General features: G+C 41.4%; 1 protein-coding gene and 1 pseudogene across 1 annotated transcript in view; both read left to right on the forward strand.

The window, feature by feature from the left end:
- The window catches only part of LOC124798369, a 239,856-nt gene that overhangs the window by 180,505 nt on the left and 32,953 nt on the right, over positions 1–26,398 (forward strand). Inside the window, exon 3 of the mRNA XM_047261739.1 lies at positions 3,932–4,049. Coding sequence (XP_047117695.1) covers positions 3,932–4,049 — 118 coding nt within the window. The remainder of the gene's footprint in view (positions 1–3,931; positions 4,050–26,398) is intronic.
- Positions 9,257–9,373, forward strand: LOC124799352 (annotated as a pseudogene).

The raw sequence follows: 26,398 nt of genomic DNA on the forward strand, positions 1-26,398 counted from the left end.
TACCACGGAAGCTACAGGAAAAAACCAGTCGCAGTCTTTGTCGATTAGGCCTCGTGTTTCACTATCGATTGTATATTCACATCGCAGACTGCGTTCATCTGTCTCGCGTCTCTTACACACGCCCTCGTGAAAAAGAACCGAGAGTTAAACGACTGTTATGAATTGTGCAATTTCAGGACGAAAAATAATAATATTTTGCAAAACTGTAGTTATCAACACTTTAAATTACAGTACGGATAGCTACAGACTGAACAATTCAAGCCACTTTTACGTGTCTTTCCGGTCTTAATAGACAATTTTGCCAGTCACTAAATATAGTGAGACAAACGTGATAGCTAGGACCTCACATTATTATGCTCACGTGTATAGAGAAGCTGTAGAGATCTACAAGCATGGAAATAACTTTAAGAAAAGAAGAAGGATTAAAACTAGACAAGATATGGCGCTCGACTTTGTACCAACGAAGTGACAATCGATTACTTGTAATCGAGAGAAATGGCACTAGCCAGAGATAGTTTTAAAGTCAAAAGCACGTGACGAGTGGTGGCGCCATCTACGCGCTCTATATAAGCAGGACCACCAGCGCCTAGCAGCCAGTCGCCGACTCACCTCAGAAGATGTTGCCCGCAGTAGGCAACAAAACGTCAGGAAGGAGAAGAAGTTTTATATATGGACCACGGCAATTCAGCCGGGAAGTTTTAATTAATGAAGACGCCAGCCGTGATTGCTTACATGTTATGAATTTTGCCAGTGTTCCGTGTGAGTGATTTCAAAGAGCACCCTATCCTCAGCTCTGCAGACGTTAAGTAACTATATACTGACAGTCGATCGAGGGCTGGCGGTTAACGCGCGTCGCGTCAAATCAGGTACGGGGATAATTACAGTTATACGAGGTGCGGCTAGAAAAAAACCGGACTGATGCTGGAAAAAAACATTTATTTACAATTATTTACAATTTCATGTTATCTCCTTCAATGTACTCTCCTACTCGGTCTCTGCACCGCTCCATACGAATTTTCCACTGTTCATAGCAATGCTGCAGATCATTTTCGCTAAGTCCGTACATTACTTCCGTCGCTTTTTCTTTTACTGCTTCAACAGTCTCAAATCTAGTTCCTTGACTTGACTTTAGGGAAAAGAAAAAAGTCACAGGGGGCCAAATCAGGTGAGTAGGGTGGATGATCTAAGATGGGAATGTTGTGTTTTGCCAAAAACGTCTTCACTGACAACGCACTGTGAGCTGGGGCATTGTCTTGGTGAAGGATCCATGACTTTATTCTCAACAAATCGTTCCGTTTTCTCCGTACTCGCTCACGTAGGGTAGCCAGGACGCTAATGTAGTAATGCTGATTCACCGTTTGTCCCTCTGGTACCCAATCAATGTGCACAATCCCTTTGATGTCAAAAAAAAAACAATCATCATTGGCTTGAATTTCGATTTTGACATTCGTGCTTTTTTTTGTCGTGGAGAACCAAGAGTTTTCCAATGCATCGATTGGCGTTTAGTTTCGGAATCGTAAGTAAAAAACCACGATTCATCGCAAGTAATAACATTTTGTAAGAAGGTGGGATCACTTTCAATGTTTTCCAGGATGTCAGAACAAATCATTCTTCGGCGTTCCTTCTATTCAATTGTGAGACACTTTGGAACCATTTTTGAACACACTTTGTTCATGTTGAAACTTTCATGAAGAATCTGCATAACACTTTCCTTGTCAACTCCTGTTAACTCAGACACTGCTCTGATTGTTAAACGGCGATCTTGTCGAACAAGTTTACCGATTTTTTCAATGTTTGCATCAGTTTTTGCTGACAATGGTCTACCAGTGCGAGTGTCTCGGCCATCTTTAAATCGTTTAAACCACTCAAACACTTGTGTTCGCGATAAACAATCATTGCCGTACACATGTTGTAACATTACAAACGTTTCACTTGCAGATTTTCCTAGTTTGAAACAAAATTTGATGTTAACACGCTGTTCTTTCTGTACACTCAACATTTTCCGACGCACAGACAAAACGTCAACTACTTAAAACAGACGCCACGGGCAGACTGAGTGCAGGAGGCAGATGAAACTCGAGCAGTAGGCGGAGCGAGAGTCACGTGACAGGCCACGCGACTTTCAGCCTTATTGCATTCGTTTTATTGTTTCACCAGTACTAGTCCGGTTTTTTTCTAGCCACACCTCGTATGTTTCAAAATAGTAAATTTTCATGAACACATCTTTCTCTCTCTCGCTCACCGTTAGGACATTAGGACAGCGTATAAATGGCACTAACCTCTATTTGGGTTTTACAAATGTTCGATGTCGAGCGGGAGCGGAGGCGCCGTGTCCACACTCCCATCAGGGTGGTGGAGGGGGAGGAGGCTTACCAGACAGTGCCCAACGAACTGCTCTCCTTTAGATCGCGGCCTCACGGCAGCCGCAAGGTCGCACCTGCTGCATAGCGATCGCGGTGGGAGCAGACAAAGGTCAGGCCCGCGCGTGATGGGCAGGAACAGGAACAGCCTTCCTTAGTTGGAAACCGAGCCGCCGCCCGGAGCTGTCGCCCGCATACAGCAGGCGGAGTGTCCTCCACTGCCCGCTGTCTAGTCACTCCACGGAGGCAGGAGATGGAAAATTCCTCTAACACGCTTTAGCTGAGGAATCCGTACCAGCAGTTTGTCGATTTTATTAATGTTCACCCGGCCAAAGGAAATGGTGTACCTGCCTAATGTCGTGTAGGGTCCCCGCGAACAAGCATAAGTGCCGCTACATGGCGTGGCATGGACTCGACTAATGTCTTAAGTAATGCTCGAGGGAAATCCATATTCTCTACCCATTAGACTGTCCATTCGATTCAACAGATCCCACAAACTCTCCTCCGCCTTCACTTCTTCTTCTACACCCTGAATTTAAATTCCATCCTTGAACCTTTCTTTTATTTCATCCATTCCTTTCTCGACGTGTAGATTAAACAGTAAGGGCGAAACACTGCGTCATTGTCTTACACACCTTTCAATCCAAGCACGTCGTGGTTGGTCTTTCAGTCTTATTGTTCCCTCCTGGTTCTTCCACATATAATACATTACACCGTGTTTCCCTATATATTACTCCTATTTCTCTCAGAATCTCGAACTACTTTCACTATTTTACATTATCGAACTTTTTTTACAGGTCGACAGATCCTATGGACATGTCTTCATTTTCCTTTAGTCTAGCTTCTATTATCAAGCGCAACGTCAGGACTGCCTCTCTGGTGCCTTTAGGAAGGCTAAATATCGAGGTGGATTACGTTCTCAGTGTGTGAGGGAGGGGGCATTGTGGTACTTATGTTGAACGAGGATGTAGATGTAGTGCCAGTGCGATGTAAGGCTACTGGCTGGGTAAAATGCTAAGATTGCTAATTAGAGGGGAATGATAAGGTTGGTGAAGTCAACTTTGCGTTATGTATAAGATATACGGCGATTTTCAATAGCGATGAACAGGGAGGGGAATCTGACGAGTTGATAAAGCACTCGGGTAGTAGGGAGTAAGCTTATGAGGTAAGTGAGCGGAAATGCACGGCGTTTCAAGGACTTGGAAGAACTAATAGAAACTGAGTGGAATGACTGTCGAGGCGACATATGAGGGTATGATTGGCACAAGACTTCATAGGTGTCGGGAATGGCGGAAAGAGGTAATTCGTATGTTCGGCCAATTACTAGTTTAAGTAGTTTTAGTATATTGAGAACTTTCTATCAGATGGTCAGTAAGTAAAGTTTCTACATAAGTTTTCAGCGGAGAGTACACTCCTCAGTATTTGTATTAAGTTTAGGTGATTTTAATGTTTGGTAGTAAGAAAAGGACGAAACATTTTACATGATGAAGTGGTATATGATAGTGAAGCAAGGTTACAGTAGTCCCATTGAATACTGTATTAAATAAATTTATGTTTTCGGTGTGTTGCAGTCGGCGCCCGCGTTCGGCCTGCCGCTGGAGACGAGCACTTCGTGCCCTCCTGGAGAGGAAGGCCTGGAGTGCCGGCGCGCCGAGGCCCGCAGGCTGGCAGACACCTGCCCGGGAGGAGGTAATGCTCACCTCCACTTGTTCCCAATGGGGGGAACGGGAAAGTAGTAAGAGCAGAAGACAAATGAAAGAAATAAGGGGATAGGAAAAACGAAACGAATAAGAAAACAGGAAAAAGATATAAATAAGAGGATAGGATAAACGAATTGAGTGAGATGATAGAAAAAACGAAATGATTAATGGGGCAGGAAAAAATGAATTGAGTAAGGGGATAGAAAAACGAAAGTAGTAAGGGAATAAGAAAACGAAAGGAATGGTGGGATAAGAGAGGCAAATTTAGTAAGAGGATAGGGAAGAAACGCCAACAGTAGTGGGATAGAAAAAACGGAAGGAGTGATGGGGTAGAAAAAGTGAAAGGAATAAAAGGATAGTATAAACGTAAGGGATATGTAAATAGGATAAACAAATTAAGAGTATAGAAAAGCAACAGGATTAAGGAAATTAAAAAATGTTAGGAGTAGTGGAATAGGATAAAGGAAAGAAATAAGGGAACAAGTTAAACGAATTAACTAAAGGAATAGAACAAACTTAGGGAATAACTGGATAGGATAAATAAATCGAGTAAAACGATGGAAAAAAATGAAAGTAGTAAGAGGATAGTGCAAACAAAAGAGGTAAGGGGGATAGCATGAATGAAAGGAATGACGGGATAACTTAAACGAAAGCTACGGAGATGATAGATAAACTCTAGTGGAAGACTCTGCAGGAGAGATGCTCAGTAGCTCGGTACGGGCTTTTGTTGAAGTTTCGAGAACATACCTTCACTGAAGAGTCAAGCAGTATATTGCTCCCTCCTACGTATATCTCGCGAAGAGACCATGATGATAAAATCAGAGAGATTAGAGCCCACACAGAGGCATACCGACAATCCTTCTTTCCACGAACAATACGAGACTGGAATAGAAGGGAGAACCGATAGAGGTAATCAAGGTACCCTCCGCCATACACTGTCAGGTGACTTGCGGAGTATGGATGTAGATGTAGATGTAGAATAAGGGGATAATATTAACGAAAGGAATATGGGACTAGGATAAACAAATTGACTAATATTATAGAAAAATAGTGGGACTGAGTTAATTAAAAAAGCCACGAGTGGAAAGATAGAGTAAAGGAAGTCAGTAATGGAGTAGGATAAACGAATTGACTAAAGGGATGGGAAAAGCTTAAGGGATGGAAAACACGAAAGTAATAATGGGACAGGATAAACGAATTGAGAAATGGGATAGAAAAAAATGAAAGGAGTAAGGTTGTTGGAAAATCTAACGAAATAAATATATAAGAAAAAAATGGAAATGAAAAACGAAAGGAAAAAAATAATATGTGGATGCTCTAGTTCTTAGGCAGTAAATCGTAATCTGAATCTATCTTTACGTCAAAGCTTTATCTAGACATTCTATTTTTGGATCTGTCTTCCTTTATTGCTACGACACCACTCTCACTAGCTCTAAATATTTACTGTGCTCATTACTTATCCAAGATAACCTGTACCAGGTACTGCAATATTCATAGTCTGCTACGAGCTTTTCATTCCAGTCCCTATTCCCAGAGGAGCATCATACAAACAACCAAATTATTGATTCTGAGGCACGTTCAGGGAATGGGTTTTCATGATATTTTCCCTTCAGAATAGTGTGTACTTTCAAAGTACGTCCACATAGCCCCAAACGTTTATATCTGCAGTCACCTGGCGGCACTTAAAATAAAAACTGCGCTGTGCTGCTCTCTATACAGGAGATAAGTAGTGCCAAGTGGTAGCCTTGAGGTGAATGGTGTCTGTTCCGTGGATAGCTCAGTTGGTAAGAACGGTGCCCGCTAGAAGTAATTGCCCATTTTTTTAAATCACGACCTGGTACAGTTTGAACGCGTTAGGGAGTTCCATACAGATGATCGTTACACGCTGAAATGCTTTGGATCCAGAACATAGCAAGGTCTTTCTAGTGATTCCTTGCTGTGAGAAATCTTCAATGTTAGTATTACTATTATTCGTGATACTAATGCTAAAAATAATAACAAAAAAATTAACACGTGTACATGTCGTGCACAATGTCACAGCATCTCAACGTTCAGAGACACAAGCTTTCCCATGATAAACCCAAACGGCGGGAAAAAACCAAAAGTCAGTGCGGCAGCGCTGAAGCTAGCCATTCCGTTTGTCTCTCAACGGGCAGACCATGTAAAGCTGGCGAAAGTGATAGCGTATGCTATCAACAGCCTGCGTTGGATTTTTCTCAATGCACTATTTCATTACACGAGCGCAGTAGATAGATGCAGGAAAGAACAGTTTATACAGGCTGGTGGAAAAGTCGAGATTTTAAGAAGGTACTATGCATCTACTTCCAAGATATAGCCTGCCGATTTTTTATAGTAGAAATTATGCATCTACTTCCAAGCTAAAGCCTGACGTATTTGGAGACTGAATGCATAAAAAAGTCGATATGCAATAAAATATATACATTTGGATTTTTCAATGAGTAATTGCATGGTTCAATTTGTTCGTTGGAGACATGCCGCAAGATCTGGCACTATGGGGAAAGTTTCTTGGTGCTCAGTGGGACTAGCAAACAAAGACTTCAAGTACTTTTGATTGCAGAGAGTATTTGAAACAGCCTTGTATTAGTGTAGTTGTACCCGCAGAGGAGAGCCAGACCTGCATCAAGTGAGACGAATGATATTTTCGTGTGGAGTGAAAACGGTGATGACCATGGAGACTCGATAAAGTCACAAGGATCCAGGCCCTAGTCATGTTGCTATCTGAAGAAGGTTCTATGCAGCCCTACTCCTTCCAAACCATTTGTGCGTGGCGTGTCTTGCGCCTTTATTTAGACGGTATCGAACGCATTCACACTGGTCACAATAACAAGTGGGTCTTGCAAAGCGCAGAACTATTCATTGTCTGACGAGGCTTCCAAATATTTCAGGCTTGAAAATGTTTGTGGTGAGTCAAGACTGAGCCAACTCCAATGTCATTTAATTCGAAGAGTGGACAATAGATACAGGGGATTGAGATGCTGCTGCCCAGTGAACAGCGACGCTAAATCGACTTCTCTCTAATTTCCCTGTTCTAGCGTTCCTTACGGTTTGCTGCTTTATACTAAATGAATTGACACGAATTTCGCAAGAGAATGATTCCTATCATTTTTACGTGTGGTGCAGAGTACAGCAAATGTCTTTGACAAATAATGCGTCATTTACTTTTAATAAAAGTCATCAACGTCCGCTATGTAGGTAGTTTATCATAGTCGCATCTCTGTGGAATGTAAATTTTGATTCGTTCTACATCAGCGAAGATTCAGGTTTGTCATAGAATCTATGGAAAACAGTAAGTGTTAATTATTTATAGTACGTGTCTCTTCGCTACCCAGCGTAAATCATCTCTCTTAGGACCATGCTAAATCGTTCGAAGCCTCATAGAAAACGCACCAACGAACAACATGCCATTTGCTGCACTTTATCCGTCAGTCTCCCGAGAAATCAGTTTTTGAGCTATCGAGTCAAAGATGGGACGGTGTTCGTGGCGCTTTTTGCAATATCCCTGTCTACGGAATCAACGGTGTAACTAGAAATTTCGCGTGAAAGAGGCAAAAATTTTGCTGAAACGTTTGGCGCATTCTTTCTGAGATAATGCTTGAGGTTGGAAGCAGTGTTCCCATGGTTTTCCTGGTACCAAAGTGATCGTCAATCAATAGAATATTAACCTCGACAGGAAGGCCTTTGACCTCAAATGGTAGCTTTCATGTTCAGAAAATTAATCAGTTACATGTCCCATAGATCATTCGAACAATTCTTTTATCGAAATGATGAGGAACGAGTCATTTTACAGAATACTTATACATTGTTATTGTCAACAGTAATGGAAGAGTGTCCTGGAGAAGTGATTTTATGTTAGGTTTAAAACTTGTTGCGCTATCTATCAGACATGTTATATTATTGGGAAAATAATCAAAAATTTTTGTTGCTGATTACTGAACTCCTTTCTGAGACACTGACAGCTGTAGCAGCATTTAATAATAGTAATATTTTCCTTTCGTGCAACATTCTCAAATTGTTGTATGGAACTGAATGTAGTGGGTTTTCTCAAAATTTCGGGGGAGTCTATCTCAACTTAATAATTCTTTGAAAAAAAAGTCGTTAACTAGACATTAAGAATCTGGTGTGCGCCAACCGTCGTCTAGCTATCAGAAAATCTACAGAAGTGACTGGGGTCTCAATTGATTTGTACCAAGTGACTTTAACCAGCAAACTAAATGTGTTTCAGATTGTAGTAGAGACTATTCTTCGCTCGATTACCGAAAAGCCGAAGGAATATGGAGCGCACGTTTGCGAAAACATCCTGTAACAAGATGAAGACGGCAAACTATTCATGCAGAGGATTATCGCAATATTTGAGTACTAGGTGAACGGCTACAACGTCGAGACAGAAAAGGCAGCCAACTCAGTCGACTGGCAAGGGATCTCCACAGTCAAAACATAAAGGCGAGCGTCTCGAACCAAAACCGAAGTGACACAAATTTTTTTGCCAATGGGTTTGATATTCAATGGTATTCCATGGAGTGGTTTTGTAATCACGAGGATGAAATGTCGCATCTCCCCTGGTCTTTGTGGTATACTGTGGACAGAAGGGTGTGTGGTCAATCGTTAACCGCCTCCCATCATCGTTACCTGAATTTGTCACTATTTTGCAGGAAATTTGATATAAGATTCCGCTGAAAAACCATACAGGACCTGTATTTATCCGCTCAGAAACGACTGGAAGCTGTTTTGAATGCAAACGTTTTTCCTACACCGAATTAGGCATGGAGTGTGTGTGTGTGTGTGTGTGTGTGTGTGTGTGTGAATGCGAATGAATTCGTGGTGCATCGCGATTGCTACCCACAACTCTTTCTCAGATAAGAAAGCTAACTATCCACAGTGAGGTTAGACACTTGTTACAAAACATACTTCCCCTGCATTACTCCTCTCCATTGCGGCACTTGCTTCACCTCCACAATGCAGCCCAACTTAAAATCAACCAAGTTAAAACGTGTGCACCGTGTTTACTGTTCGTAAATGACTTGATTGCTGCACTCTCTACTTCTGAACTGGCTGAAATTCGAAGATTTCAGAGTGTTAATGCTTTGTGTCAGAGCAAAGCCACTAATAGTAACAGTAATAATAATAATTATTATTATTAAATCAAAATTAACAAATATAATTCGTGAAACACTAACGGGCAACGGCCTTGCCGCAGTGGTTACACCGGTTCCCGTGAGATCACCGAAGTTAAGCGCTGTTGGCCGTGGCCGGCACTTGGATGGGTGACCATCAAGCCGCCATGCGCTGTTGCCATTTTTCGGAGTGCACTCAGCCTCGAGATGCCAATTGAGGAGCTGCTCGACCGAATAGTTGCGGTTTCGGTCAAGAATACCATCATAACGAGCGGGAGAGTGGTGTGCTGACCCTACACCCCTCCCATCCGCATCCTCCTCTGAGGATGACACTGCGGTTGGATGGTCCCGGTAGCCACTTGTGGCCTAAAGACGAAGTGAAACACTAACAGGTACAATATCTAAAGTCAAATTTATGGGAAAAGTATCTCAACCATTTGAAATAAATGCTGGTGTTAGAAAAGGTGATGGTTTAACACCTTTCTGTTTGTGTTCTAGAAAAAATTGTAAGGATCTGGAATTCGGAGCTAAAAAATCACAAAATTGAACCAATAACTCAGGGAAGGAAAACAAATGGAATTAAGGTAAACTGCTTGGCTTTTGCGAATGATTTTCTAATAAACTGGTTCAAATGGCTCTGAGCACTATGGAACTTAACATCTGAGGTCATCAGTCCCCTAGAAATTAGAACTACTTAAACCTACCTAACCTAAGGACATCACCCACATCCATATCCGAGGCAGGATTCGAACCTGCGACCGTAGCAGTCGCGTGGTTCCGGACTGAAGAGCCTAGAACCGCTCGGTCACAGCGGCCGGCGATTTTCTGATACTTTCAGAAAACCTGACGCAAGCAGTAAGTCAAATAAACGCACTGGAAAAAAACCACATACAGAACTGGTCTCAAAATTTCAGATGAAAAAACAAAATTCATGACAAATATAAAAAATTCGCCAAAATTCCTAGAAACACATATAGGTAAAATAGATGTTGGGTTGGGTTGTTGTGGGGGAGGAGACCAGACAGCGAGGTCATCGGTCTCATCAGATTAGGGAAGGACGGGGAAGGAAGTCGGCCGTGCCCTTTCAAAAGAATCATCCCGGCGTTTGTCAGGAGCGGTTTAGGGAAATGACGGAAAAGCTAAATAAGGATGGCCGGACGCGAGAGGTAGAATAGAGCGAGTAAATAAATTTCAATATCTTGGAGAAACTACACAACAGGATGGACTAGAAAAATCTGCAATAGATGTAAGAATTAACAAAATGGAAAGAGCATATGGTTTAACCAAAAACATTTACAATACGAAATGTGTATCTAGAAAAACAAAACTAAAACACTACACCACAGTGGTACGACCAGAATGTTTATATGCTTTTAACTAGAGGTACTGGAAAGAAGGATTATTAGAAAAATAATGGGTGCAATAAAAACTGCAGATATAAGAAGTAATGAGGAGCTCTACAAAAATATTGAGAAAATATCTGAAGTAATGGCCAAACGAAGATTAACCTTTTTCGGATACCTCTACCAAATGGATGGAAACAGACTAACAAAACAAATACTCCTATATTTCTGGAAGAAGGAATCTACAATAGCATGGATTACAGAAGTAAGAAAAGATCTAGAAAGAAAAAACATAAAGAAATCAGAAATAGCAGAAAGAAACCGTTTTAAAAATAAAATACTAAGTTTGTCAGGCTTTCAAAGCAGAAGAAATAAAAACATCGGTAACAATATGGACAGAAGAAAGGAAGAGGCTTCACGGGGAGAAAATGTGTATACTGGAAAAATAGGAAACAACAACAAAGGAAGAAGAGGAAAAATGGTTCAAATGGCTCTGAGCACTATGGGACTTAACTACTGAGGTCATCAGTCCCCTAGAACTTAGAACTACTTAAACCTAACTAACCTAAGGACATCACACACATCCATGCCCGAGGCAGGATTCGAACCTGCGACCGTAGCGGTCACGCGGTTCCAAACTGACGTGCTTAGAACCGCACGGCCACACCGGCCGGCGAAGAAGAGGAACTGAAGTTGTTAACGTGAACCTAGTAGGTCAATACGATTGTAAATAATAATAATAATAATAATAATAATACGGTGTATAGCACTATAGTAGCACTTATGGAGTTACTGCTAAGTCACGCTGTCAATCAATTCATTTATCTGTTTCTAAGCGAGTAATGAAGCAATTCCTGGACTACTGCAAGTACTATCTACAACTTGGTGAAGATTTTTGTTGAAATTATTAGCATTTGTTACCCGTATGTATCACTTCCATTATCACCGATGTACGGGTCAAAGCACTATATATATGTGTTGTGGGTGTACAATGTGAGGAATCTGCAACGTCCACCGCATTAATGCTTATAATCGGAATTAGAGTTTTACAAAATTGTGGTAATAGTAATGATCTTTTGAAAATAATTTAATTTCGTAGCTGAAACAGAATCGAATCGTTTAGTTTTTACCCCTCGGAAAATTTCATTTTACCCCTCAGGGGGTAATTACCCCCAGGATGGGAACCAATGGTCTACTGGCTAAGTGAGAAGACTGTCAAGGTTGAGGCCACCTTGCGGCAGACACGCTGTTATGTCAGCGACAACAGCCGGTTTGGCTGCTGCAGCCATTGTAATCCGAGCAGGACTGAAACCTCCCACTTGATTCACGTCGCTCGCTGGTGGTCGCCCAGTAGAACGTGGTTTGCAGCTGCCACAAAGCAAGACCTCTGAAGTCTTCAGACTGCTGCTAAAGCCGAAAATACTGTACGAAGAATACTGTGCAGATAGCGTGCGATGCGTATATAAAATCTGGCAAGTTGCCCTGGTACTCTTTTCTTTACGTACATTAATTTCTTCTAAGCGTGTTGATTTTAATATGTAGCAAAATACCTTTCTTACACAGCACATAGTGAAAAGCATCGACAGAGAATTCCTTCGAATTCGCAGTTTTTTTCTGTTGCGAAGCTGCAGCTTGGTCGGCAGTAGTGTCAGAAATTCATGTACGTGGGATTAGTCGGGTATTTCGCACAAATATTGGCCAGGTGTCACTCGCGTTAATGCTGTACCATATACTAGCAAAACTTCTAGGCCATTTTGATATTCAAAAATGTCTTAAAAGGACATCATTTCACGACTCTGGAGAACACTTAAAACAATGTGACCGACATGTTAAAGACCCTACCAACTGAAGCCTTTCAGCGCTGCTACCAAGACTGGGACAACGACTTACTCGGTATATAGCTGCCAAACGGAGCAATTTGAAAGGTGACAATATTGCTGTTTAAAAAAAAAATATAAAATCTTTTGCAGCACCTGAAGATGGCGGGCAGTTGTCTCGCTGAAATATTGTGCGGTTTTTACAATCTTATATGGCGTAATTCCCGGGAACCTATCAAGCAGATATATAATCATTCTCATTACTTTTGTCACACTCCTCGTATGAAGAGTTTCTCTCCGACGCATAACAAGGCACAGCGCCGCCTCGTTCCCGGACGTACACATCTCGCGGCCGAGCTGATAGTTTGTTTTTTGCTTATCCTTACCTCTTCACTCTAAGTCGTACGCTGAAAGACCTGTCCACTTACCAGCTCTAAACATCTAGTACTTTCAGAGAAAATAACGAATTATGTCATTACTACCCACCCTCTTCCCATTGCATAGGGCTTCTATAAGCAATTCATTCGTTTTCAAACCTCTATAATTGGTAAAGTATTGCACGTGAAAATATGATTGATGCATGATTACAACCGTAAGCTCAACGAGTTTGCATTGTGCCCACCAGTGAGCGTTACGACTTAGGAGTAGTGCTGCCAACTTGAGTGTTTTCCCCCTACATTTAGGCGGAATCAGCTGCCTTAGGGAGGAATTTAGAGAGATAAGTGCTTCAGGGGGAAGTGTGCTTTGTGAGAAATTTTTAGGTGTTTTTCGAATATGAGTAATGCATATCAATTAAAAATTATTTAGTTTTAGCTAGCACTGATATACCTGATTACTGATTTTTCATTAGCATTTCTCCTTTGTGACAGCAATTTATACTTTTCTTGATTTGGAGATTACTCCATTTACAATTATATGTGTACTCCAGGGAGAGAGTGCAGATCAGATGAGTTGTGACGGGCACACTACTTACAATGGCCTAAATTCAAACTTGGAAAGTGATGGTTTTAAAGTGGAACATATGATAGAAACTGGGGTGGATGATGCAAGTGTAATGGTAGGAATCCATGGCTCTGTAACCGCTCTTCTGAAAAAATAGCTCCTGACTTAATTGTTGTCAAGTGTGTTTGTCATTCTCTTTATCTGTGTACAGAAAAAGCTGCAGCAGTCTTCTCTTGCAGATTTCAATTCCTTTTCAGAGAAACACACAATAACTGGTTTTCTTAAAATCGTTAGAGACTGCACCAATACTGACAGTTGTATAAAACTACGAATGATAATTGCAATCCTAAAAAAAATTAACGACTGTGGTACACTTGGCTAGCTAGGGTATTCTACTATTTATACAATTTCAAAGCAATGAGAAGAATTGAAGCTATTTTCTCTCGCTAAAAGCGACTATAAATGCTGCGTGGCTGAACAATTTCATAAGATAATTGATTGTCCAGCAATCAAGACCTACTGATGTTTTCAGAAATGATGCAGAGTTAATTTGCGTTTTGAAATTGAGGTTATGGAGGTTGAGAAAGTCTTGGAAGATGTCTTTGCGTTCTTCATATCTCTGTTCAAAGAAATTGTTGTTCCAACTCAGTTAGAGAAACTGATGAAAAATCAAGTAATGAATACATCGGCTGTATACTTGGGTTATGAATTTCAACCTAAAGCACAAATTATTAAGCCAGAAGAACATTCTGGTGGCCATGAGAGATGCATGAAATTTCTGGTAGAATTTTGTAGGGAATTTGAAAAGCAACTGCCAGAAAATTTAGCAATTTTGCAAAGGATGACAATACTCCATCCTTCCACTGCAACGTCGCAGCAAACACCAGATGTTCTTCCACTTGTCTAAAGCTTTAGAAGCGCTAAAGTAACTATTACAAAAAAAGGGAACATCATCTCATAATGGAAAGCCCTGACAAATAAACAGTGGAAAAAGTTTCAGACACTGTAGGTTTCTGGACAGAAGTTTTGCAAGACAGAGATGCAAATGGTAATGCTCAGTTTTGAAATAGCGGCAGTTTTGAAGCTGGGTTACTAACATTGCCCATATTAAATACTATAATTGAGCGTACATTTTCAGTATTTTCTTGCATAAAAAACTCAGACATAAGCTCTCTATAGAGTTAGTAAGTGCTTTGCTAACCACCAGATATTTAAAAAGGGGAAATGTATGCTGTACTCGATTTGAACCGACCTCCAAAATGCTGAAGAAGTCCAACACATCCTTGTTCGACTGCAAACAGTATTAAGCAAACAAAAAGTTCTGGAAGACTTGGGATACCCCTAGAAATTACCAACTTCCTTTGTAAGCTACATAAAGAGAAAATGCTTTGTAAGTATTTTAAAATAGTACAATCGTTGTTACATGAATAATGAATGATAGGAATTTGGTGTGTACTCTTGGACCAGTGACCAACGATACCCGAAACATCTCACATTTCTGATAAAGAATGCAACTAGGCAGTTCTCTTGAGACGTTCACCACAGTCTAATATTTTATAATACTCTGTTGAAAAGTATACTTTACTGATGACGTTGGTATCATAGAATAGTTTCTTTCCACTGTAACACGTTCGCATTTTTAGAGAAGGAGCCAGTGAGTTAGAATTTGCGCGTATGTATTATATACCTTGGGTATTACAATAGGTATGTTTTCATCTCGTCGGAGAGTGTGTATGCCCTACTCAAAAGCGTTAACTTCGATACTTCCCGCGGAAAAATCTCATTGATAGAACACTGGAAACTTCAAAATTTGTGAGTGGGATCTTGCTTATTCTTCATGTAGTTTATCTAAAACAACACAAACAAAATGGGAGATACTTATAAATATTGTAAAATTACTTGCGAGAGCTTCATGGAACTGCAAGTTCTTTGAAATTATTTAAACACTGAAGCAGATTGTGGCATTTTCCGAAATAATTGCAATTCACAAATTCGCCTTCTGAAGTGTTACAAGCTATTTGTGGTTCCGAACACCGCCCCCTCCCCTAAAAAAAATTGAAATTTAATATTTCCGTATTTAATGAACTCATTGGAGCATCGATGATTGTCGCTACCTCAACGACGAACTTCCGCTTCAATGGATGGGACATAGTGGTTCTCTTGGCCCCACAGGCCCCTGACTTAATGCCCTGTGACTTTTACTTTCTGATGTGTATTAAGGACCACGTTTACGAACCTCCACTGCAAATAACACTGGAACAGCATAAAGAATGCATCAATGTTGGTGTGATGGGCAGTTTGTAAAAAAGGTATGAAACGGACGTTAACTATAGCTTGAGGGACCTTCCTCCGCAACGAACGTTGCTAAAGCACGCATGAGCAGTGGCGCTTGACCTGGCGGTAAGTCGGTTCGAATCTTGCTGGTGTAAAAATATTACACGAGTAGTATTTGGCGGGCAAGTGGAGAAGAGGTGGTGGCAATAAGTTCCTGATCACCAGATTTTGCGCCAGTGTCCTGCTTTAAACACCAGACCTCTCTGCAGTGAAGTGAGGCCATGTGACACTTGTGGCAATAACGCATCAGGGGGATCACAAAATGTAACTGTGTCATCCTAAACACCGCCTCGTCGAACTTCGATTGGGCTAGAACCGACCGTGTTCAACCACTCGCACTGACAATACTCCGATGCGTTTCCCCTAAATTTACCGCGCCCGGAAATCTTAAGTTAACTGGAACCAGGAACACTACAACTTTCTTCAAATTGGCTGAATATTACATTCATACATGCAAGTAATCACCCAAAAACTAAAGCATTACGAATGATCACCCATTAGCCCAAATTAAACAGATTACCGCTGATAAGATATTCTCCTAAATGAAGTGAATAACTCGTAACGTGCTTCTACCTATTAATGCAATGGCAGATAATGCACACCGCACAGAATCCATCGGCAGAGCACAATAATTCGCATGAGATCAAATGTGAAACAATAAAACATGCAAATGCAGGTAAACACTAAAAAATATATAAACAAAGAAACATTTGCAGTTAAAAACAAATGAAAGGGAATAAAACTGTTTAACTTTTATCCTGTCAGTGTTGATAGCACTTTTTTGCAATAATACGGACTATGTCGTAAGTCAATGAGTTTGCAAAACTATTATGATTCTGGAAAGAAATAAGTTAATGGATGAAACTAGGTTTTAACTATTATCCTGAAAGTTATTATTGAAAAGAAATGAAAACAGCATTACAATATGACAATTTACAATTACATACTATTAATAACTACGAAAAGTCACTCTTGCTTATGCATATTGAGCGTTTACATCACTGATTAGAACAACATAGTTAGCAATATCTCTTAATCAGTGTTCTTTTAGAACAGTTTTCACTTAGATGATGATGTCGGCGAGTTGTCGACGTCCGCCTCGTTAGGCCATAATCCTTGAACGTGAAATCAAATAATGGCATTGTCTTGCTGAGCTCCCTGATCGTGATGGTGGTGGTGGTGGGGGAGGGGGGGGGGGTCTGTTACGAAATTGCGAACCTAACAGGAACGCTCGCTGTTTGCAGCATTAATTCCAATTTGCATACCTTCATGCAAAGACGAACCTAACACACGCCTTGTTTCCACTGAAGTATGACGTAACCTAACTGTTACGAACCTAACAGGAACGCTCGCTGTTTGTAGCATTAATTCCAATTTGCATACCTTCACGCAAAGATGAACCTAAGACACGCATACTTTCCACTGAAGTATGACGTAACCTAACGTCATAATGTTTGTTGTCCACATTAGTCACAGTTTTCAGATTTTTGGTTTACGATCGCGGTGCGTCACTTTTCACAGTATATCTGTCCGTACTGCTAGTCCGTTGCTTAAGAAGAAGAATAAGTACCGTGCGCAATTGTCTACGCAATCATTTCAATTACGCGGCAATCAGCACATCATTCATTCACAGGTTCTTCGTATCAATATACGACACGAAAATGTGTGTACATTTTCTGTTTCATTCCACAGTCCGTCGTACGGTATGCGCTTAACAGTTTGTGCTGTCTAGAATCAAAAGCAGTATCGTAAAAATACTGCACATAGCTTACCGGCCTGAATATCAAAGTTTTATGTTTATTGGGTCAAATCACATTTCCGACAAATGAGCAATGCGACACTTCACTACACAGTGCGTAGGACCAAATGCGCGACACGACGATCACTTCCTCTCTCTTCTTTTCACTTTCAACTAGTGATGGGGAGCTCGTGAATGAGTCTTTCAAATGAACGCTTCACTCCAGTGAAGTGTGAACTAACCACGCAATTTCAATGAACTGCTGCTTCAAACTCTTCACAGATAGCACACTCCACACTTTTTCTAGTTCACTCACTCTCTTCCCCACTCCCTCTCCCACTACATCGGCGCTACGTCACTCATTATGCCTTCACTTCAGTCCTCCCTCTACTGCCTGTCGACGAATCGCGCGGTGTTTGTGGGGAAAGATAGGTTTTCGGAGTGGTTGGAGAGGTGAGGGGCGAGAGGAAGGCATCGTCAGCTGCTTCCTGCAGTGCTGACATCATTACCCGTGGCGATTTGTGCAGTTGTATTTCGCGTCTACGGGTAGCATACCGTAGGCAGCGCTTGCAGACAAATGAATGTTAAAGACAGAAACGAAGAGGCTGGCTGTGTGAGCACGCACAGCCAACATGAAAATAAAATGCTTACCTTGTGAGTCCGGAACTGGAGATTGCGTGGAATCCACGCTTGAAAGATAATGGTTCATGTAGGAATATTTATCTCGTACACATTATTGAAATAATTACACTAAATGTCAATTTCAGGATTGTCCTAATTAAATTTTAAAAAATACATATATATTTATGAATAAACATCTACGCATTTGGCGAATGTTCAGAGATTTCCGCTTAAAAACATGGTTAGCTCCACGTTTTTCCTTGTCGGGCGATTTCTTCTGTTAATTATAAACTGTCCTGCCTTCGAGAACACACTTTCACACGGCGTGGAGGTTGCAACAATACACAGTCGTATTTTTGCAAGTTCAAAGAGCGAGGAGTATACTGACAGCCGTTCAGACCACAACTGAAGTGGATTGCTTTGTCTCTGTAGCAGGGGCTCTTGTAAATATTTGTCCACTTCCGCTATTGCAGCAGCTCTCGGGTGTGGATTAGTCTGCAGCCTGGAAAACACTTCATCAAATTCGAGCCAGAGACTAGAAGTAGATTCAGTGGATGGAACTGAAATTGTTGCAGTGGCAGTAGATGTGTTCGTCACAAATTTCTCACAGTGCCTGATCAGGTTTAATTTCACCTTCTCAGCAGAATTTTTATCAGAAAAACCATGTAATTTGAACCGGGGATCCATTTCCTCTGTATTTCGAAATCGTCGTTTCTTCAGCTAACTTTTCGGCCATCTGTTGCACGTCTACATGAATTTCAGTGTTATTAACAAACCTGCAACACCATTTTTTCAACGAGCGACTAAGGAGTATGACTTTAGAAGCAGTGACAACATTTTCACTTGGCATTTCCTCGGTGCAGTCTTTGAAAACTTTCAACAGCTCAACGGCTTGTGTTACACTTGCAATGTCCTCTGCAGTCAGATTTGGAAGATCTGGATAATTCAGAGTGATAACTGTCTTTAGGGAATTCTTAACCTTGATTATTCTTCGCAGCATATCATAGGTTGAATTCCTTCTTGTAACAGTGTCCTGTTTTAATGTCAGAACTGGCTCTTTGAACTGTTCCTGCATCTTTTTCAGTTTCATGCAGAACTGCGAACTTCTTTTAAAAAATTAAACATTTCTTTTTACTTTATTCAGAATGGGTTGAATGTGCGGAAGCTGTGAGTCTTACAGCTGCCACAATATTAGCAGCATTGTCGCTAACAACACACACGACTTTTTCTTGAATGCCCCATTCCCTTGTGACACGTCGCAGTTCTTCGGAGAGTTTTTCTGATGTGTGTCTTTCGTCGTATTTAAAGCACTCTAGGAGGGAAGACGCTAGCTCCAGGTCTTTAACGTAGTGTGCTGTCACCGACAAATAACTCTCATTTGTGGTTGAGGTCCACCCATCCATTGTCAGCACAACCGCTTCAGCAGATATAATTTTGACTCTTACAAGAGAAAATGTCGAGCAAGGTTAAATGTAATACCTTCTTTATATGTGACAGGATTCTCTGTTTATCTTTCCTTTGTCCCCTTCGACGATACTCTATTTAAGTTAACTCAGATGCTGTAAGAGCGTAAAACGTTGCGTGCACGTTACTGCGTAGTTCGGCCATCTGTTGGCAAAATTATGAAGTATTACGAAGCTTTATTGTACGAGCGAGGCGAAGCGAGCGTAGACGCGGCTGAGCGGCGAACTGGGCAACTTCGCCAGGCTTCCGTACTTCATGAATGAACTATTCCAATTGAATGCTTCACGGCAAAGGGTGAAATGAATGAAGTAGTTCACGGGAATGAACGAGTTCGACCCATCTCTACTTTCGACTGTTTGTTGATGCCTTCTCTTTCGAGCAATCGATATGATTTTACCTCGCTCATTCACCTCGCCTCCCCCTATGAACCATGGACCTTGCCGTTGGTGGGGAGGCTTGCGTGCCTCAGCGATACAGATGGCCGTACCGTAGGTGCAACCACAACGGAGGGGTATCTGTTGAGAGGCCAGACAAACATGTGGTTCCTGAAGAGGGGCAGCAGCCTTTTCAGTAGTTGCAGGGGCAACAGTCTGGATGATTGACTGATCTGGCCTTGTAACATTAACCAAAACGGCCTTGCTGTGCTGGTACTGCGAACGGCTGAAAGCAAGGGGAAACTACAGCCGTAATTTTTCCCGAGGACATGCAGCTTTACTGTATGATTAAATGATGATGGCGTCCTCTTGGGTAAAATATTCCGGAGGTAAAATAGTCCCCCAATCGGATCTCCGGGCGGGGACTACTCAAGAGGACGTCGTTATCAGGAGAAAGAAAACTGGCGTTCTACAGATCGGAGCGTGGAATGTCAGATCCCTTAATCGGGCAGGTAGGTTAGAAAATTTAAAAAGGGAAATGGATAGGTTAAAGTTAGATATAGTGGGAATTAGTGAAGTTCGGTGGCAGGAGGAACAAGACTTTTGATCAAGTGATTACAGGGTTATAAATACAAAATCAAATAGAGGTAATGCAGGAGTAAGTTTAATAATGAATAAAAAAATAGGAGTGCGGGTTAGCTACTACAAACAGCATAGTGAAAGCATTATTGTGGCCAAGATAGACACAAAGCTCATGCCTACTACAGTAGTACAAGTTTTAAGGCCAACTAACTCTGCAGATGATGAAGAAATTGATGAAATGTATGACGAGATAAAAGAAATTATTCAGGTAGTGAAGGGAGACGAAAATTTAATAGTCATGGGTGACTGGAATTCGTCAGTAGGAAAAGGGAGAGAAGGAAACATAGTAGGTGAATATGGATTGGGGGGAAGAAACGAAAGAGGAAGCCGCCTTGTAGAATTTTGCACAGAGCATAACTTAATCATAGCTAACACTTGGTTCAAGAATTATAAAAGAAGGTTGTATACCTGGAAGAATCCTGGAGATACTAAAAGGTATCATATAGATTATATAATGGTAAGACAGAGATTTAGGAACCAGGTTTTAAATTGTAAGACATTTCCAGGGGCAGATATGGATTCTGACCACAATCTCTTGGTTATGAACTGTAGATTAAATCTGAAGAAACTGCAAAAAGGTGGGAATTTAAGGAGATGGGACCTGGATAAACTGAAAGAACGAGAGGTTGTAGAGAGTTTCAGGGAGAGCATAAGGGAACAATTGACAGGAATGGGGGAAAGAAATACAGAAGAAGAAGAATGGGTAGCTCTGAGGGATGAAGTAGTGAAAGCAGCAGACGATCAAGTAGGTAAAAAGACGAGGGCTAATAGAAATCCTTGGGTAACAGAAGAAATATTGAATTTAATTGATGAAAGGAGAAAATATAAAAATGCAGGAAATGAAGCAGGCAAAAAGGAATACAAACGTCTCAAAAATGAGATCGACAGGAAGTGCAAAATGGCTAAGCAGGGTTGGCTAGAGGACAAATGTAAGGATGTAGAGGCTTGTCTCACTAGGGGTAAGATAGATACTGCCTACAGGAAAATTAAAGAGACCTTTGGAGAGAAGAGAACCACTTGTATGAATATCAAGAGCTCAGATGGCAACCCAGTTCTAAGCAAAGAAGGGAAGGCAGAAAGGTGGAAGGAGTATATAGAGGGTTTATACAAGGGCGATGTACTTGAGGACAATATTATGGAAATGGAAGAGGATGTAGATGAAGATGAAATGGGAGATACGATACTGCGTGAAGAGTTTGACAGAGCACTGAAAGACCTGAGTCGAAACAAGGCCCCGGGAGTAGACAACATCCCATTAGATCTACTGACGGCCTTGGGAGAGCCAGTCCTGACAAAACTCTACCATCTGGTGAGCAAGATGTATGAGACAGGTGAAATACCCTCAGACTTCAAGAAGAATATAATAATTCCAATCCCAAAGAAAGCAGGTGTTGACAGATGTGAAAATTACCGAACTATCAGTTTAATAAGTCACAGCTACAAAATACTAACGCGAATTCTTTACAGACGAATGGAAAAACTGGTAGAAGCGGACCTCGGGGAAGATCAGTTTGGATTCCGTAGAAATGTTGGCAAACGTGAGGCAATACTAACCTTACGACTAATCTTAGAAGAAAGATTAAGAAAAAGCAAACCTACGTTTCTAGCATTTGTAGACTTAGAGAAAGCTTTTGACAATGTTGACTGGAATACTCTCTTTCACATTCTAAAGGTGGCAGGGGTAAAATACAGGGAGCGAAAGGCTATTTACAATTTGTACAGAAACCAGATGGCAGTTATAAGAGTCGAGGGACATGAAAGGGAAGCAGTGGTTGGGAGAGGAGTGAGACAGGGTTGTAGCCTCTCCCCGATGTTATTCAATCTGTATATTGAGCAAGCAGTAAAGGAAACAAAAGAAAAATTCGGAGTAGGTATTAAAATTCATGGAGAAGAAGTAAAAACTTTTAGGTTCGCCGATGACATTGTAATTCTGTCAGAGACAGCAAAGGACTTGGAAGAGCAGTTGAACGGAATGGACAGTGTCTTGAAAGGAGGATATAAGATGAACATCAACAAAAGCAAAACGAGGATAATGGAATGTAGTCAAATTAAATCGGGTGATGCTGAGGGAATTAGATTAGGAAATGAGACACTTAAAGTAGTAAAGGAGTTTTGCTATTTAGGGAGTAAAATAACTGATGATGGTCGAAGTAGAGAGGATATAAAATGTAGACTGGCAATGGCAAGGAAAGCGTTTCTGAAGAAGAAAAACTTGTTAACATCGAGTATAGATTTAAGTGTCAGGAAGTCGTTTCTGAAAGTATTTGTATGGAGTGCAGCCATGTATGGAAGTGAAACATGGACGATAACTAGTTTGGACAAGAAGAGAATAGAAGCTTTCGAAATGTGGTGCTACAGAAGAATGCTGAAGATAAGGTGGGTAAATCACATAACTAATGAGGTGGTATTGAATAGGATTGGGGAGAAGAGAAGTTTGTTGCACAACTTGACTAGAAGAAGGGATCGGTTGGTAGGACATGTTTTGAGGCATCAAGGGATCACAAATTTAGCATTGGAGGGCAGCGTGGAGGGTAAAAATCGTAGTGGGAGACCAAGAGATGAATGCACTAAGCAGATTCAGAAGGATGTAGGTTGCAGTAGGTACTGGGAGATGAAGAAGCTTGCACAGGATAGAGTAGCATGGAGAGCTGCATCAAACCAGTCTCAGGACTGAAGACCACAACAACAAACAACAACAACAACATTCACCTCGCTTCACATAAAGCTTTCGAAGATACTGATTACATCGATTTACAGTTTTGTACAAAATCACAATTTCACATTGTCCATAGCAAATGAATTCAAATAACATGTTAACAGATAAGAAAGTATGCAACATCAGAATAACTGAAAATGTCAATCACATTCATAACAACTACATTAGGTAATCGGAAACATAATTACACCAACAATTAAATTTACTAAACTCATTCTGAAATAACCTTTTCAACGTATCATAATGATAAGGCAGGAAAGAAGTAAAAGAAAATATAGCAAAAAATGAAAAATTGTACGAACCTGTAGTGTTATCTTCACACATTATTGATGGTGATCCTTCCATCTGATGGAGATGTTAAGCTTGGCGTCCACCTTGGTGCTACATGGGAAGAGTAGGCTATGTGTTGGCACAGGGTTTCACTCCCTCCCTTCTCTCATCACACACATAAACAAACGTACAAACAAACAATTCATGCATGTAGTATTACAAATATTATAATGGAGTATTTTTGTAAAAAAAAGAGAAAAAACAATAGCTTGGATGCATGTTGTAGGTCTGTTGATATTTTTAAAAGTATCGGGAATCCTGTATATAGAATTTCAAAAAATATCATTCTCGGCCTTAGACGTGTCGACTAAAGGTATCGATATATCGAAGGAAAAAATATCAGCATATAAGAATATCGGCTGCACATTGTTAGTATACTGCCGGTTTTAGAGCTGTATATTTAAGTATTGATTTATTATTAGATATTCCGTGCATCAACCAGCTAGCAGCCTGCTTATCTCCTTTACAGCAAGAGAAGAAAGAGAGACACTTAATTTGAAAATAATGAGATAATAATAAGACTTGTGCAGATGAAAAGCTTGAATTATAATACTGTCTTGGTCGACGGTTGTGTTGTTAATTAACATCTGTGTACAAGGTGCACTGTCATGGAGTATTTCATTCCAGTTGACGTCTCGTACCTTATTTTCTTAATTTACCATTGGCTAAATGTCGAAATAAACCTTTTGTCACGCTGATGTAGGGAAATTGGGTCATGAAGCTAAACGTTGCAGTTTATGTCGGTAGCGCCCGGCGCCGATTATGTCAGCATTTCCCCTCACACGTCTCCACCCTCCGCAAAGACCAGTCTTGTCATTTAGATTTTTGTTCATCATTTTCAGCAACTGTTTTTGAAGAATACCGATCTGAAAAAATAGGACACTAGTTGCGTTAAAAATTGGTGTGCTATTTCTTCACATCGAAAATCTTGTTATTCCGTTCACGCAATGACCCTCCCCCCCTGTGCAATCGGACTACTTCTTTTGTGTCACCTATACTTGCTTCACACAGTCAAAGAGAAACACTGGACGTGATGAAATATCAAAAAGTAGTATGACTCCTTCACACAGTTAAAGTATATGTTCTTTTCAAAAGAACGAAGTCAAATACGAAACTTCCTGGCAGATTAAAACTGTGTGCCGGACCGAGACTCAAACTCGGGACCTTAACCTTTCTCAGGCAAGTGCTCTACCACTTTTTTTACTTTGTTAAATAGATTTTTTTCTTTAACTGGAAAAAAGAGAGGTTATGTCTGTCTTGTGGCAAAAACAATTACTGCATTTCTTCTACTTCTTGCATACGGAAACGGAACACTAAATTAAAAACAAATGCATCACCCAGAAATTAACCCGTGCTGCCGACCAAGATTAATCCTCTTTGAGTAGCACAGTCAGCGGCAGGTTGGAGGAGGAAAGGCGGGTAGGGGTCGAATTCCGATGCCTAGCCATGATGTCTCTCCCCTCCCACCACTTAAGCGTACCAGCATATTTTTTTAAAATTTTTATTTATTTATTCCTTTTATGTAAGAAGTAACAAAAACGAGGGAGCCATACGCCAAAAATTATGCCAATAATGTGAACTAAAAAGGGCCATCTTACCCGCAGGGATCACGTTATCGAAGCGGGCGGCCAGTAACAGGCGGTCGTCATTGCAATGGTCATCACCAGTCATCAACCGTCGGAGCGTCCGGGGCCGCCGCACACAGTCAGAGACAGCTTCTGTTACCGTAGGGGAATCGTGGAAACATCACGCGTGCAAGTCAGTTTCTTCTCACACCCGGCACACCCCAGCTGGGAGGTGGGTCTATGGCTGACGATCCCAAATAGTTGGCAAAAAGGTTCCTGTATTCCGTTCTGTCCGTTAAGACCCGGAACTCGTCGATCATGTATTGCCACAAATCGAGGACTTCCTTTCCACCGTCGTAGTACATGTAGTGTATCGCTATTCCTCGTATCCAATTGACCGCATTCATCCGGGTCATCGGTAAATAGCGTAGGAATGAAAGAGGTCCAGGGGCACAATCGAAACATAGGGGCGGCTTAGCAGCACAGCCAAGTATCTGACGGATCAGTTTCCTGCACTCGCGTGCGGGGCCACAGTTCAGTCTGTGTTCGTCCGTGTCTGCCGTCGGGCAACGGGGGCACATAGGGTCGTCAGTTAGGAGAATGGCGTGTGGCCTTCGTCTGGTCGGAAATTTCTCGTTAGTGACGGCATACCACGTCGATCGCACTAAAGTTGAGAGGAAGGGCGCGAGGATGGCTCGCAAACCCGCGTCCAGTGGACTGTGGGGTGGTGCTTACAATATCGTTAGCCGGATTCCAGCTTTGGAGAACACTATAATCAGTCTTTGCTGTCGGGTTCTATGTCTCCGGCATAGCTCCCAACATACAGCTGTGCTTCAAGAAAAACGTCCTAATATGTGATAGCGAGGGCGATAAATGTCCAACAGGTACGGGTGGTCACAGGGTGTGTGGAGCCACCTCTGCTATCACGAGGCCAGCGAGACTGTCTTTTGGTGAAAGCCAGAGTCGCCGCACTGAGCGAAGATACAGCGCCAACGCTCTATGCTTGGCGCGAGTGGGTCCAACACCTCCTTTTCGGAAGGGCAAAGTAAGAGTAACAAAACTTATCTTGAAAACTGCACCAGCGTTCACCACGTGTCCAAACACTGCCCGTTTCCTGGACGCCATCTCTTCTGTCATCAGTAATACGTGGGCGTAGTGGTTGAGAATCCATGTACATGTTGTCATATTGAGTGCGTTGCAAAATGTCCAGCGTTCTGAATTTGTTGAGGCGAGCCTCTATGCAGAGTCATAAGACCTTATGATACGTATAGGCCGCCGTGCGCTGCATTTGTCGATGGGGCGATATCCCTAAACATTTGA

The sequence above is a fragment of the Schistocerca piceifrons genome, chromosome 5 (genome assembly GCF_021461385.2).
Source record: "Schistocerca piceifrons isolate TAMUIC-IGC-003096 chromosome 5, iqSchPice1.1, whole genome shotgun sequence".
NCBI classification, from domain to species: Eukaryota; Metazoa; Arthropoda; class Insecta; order Orthoptera; family Acrididae; genus Schistocerca; species Schistocerca piceifrons.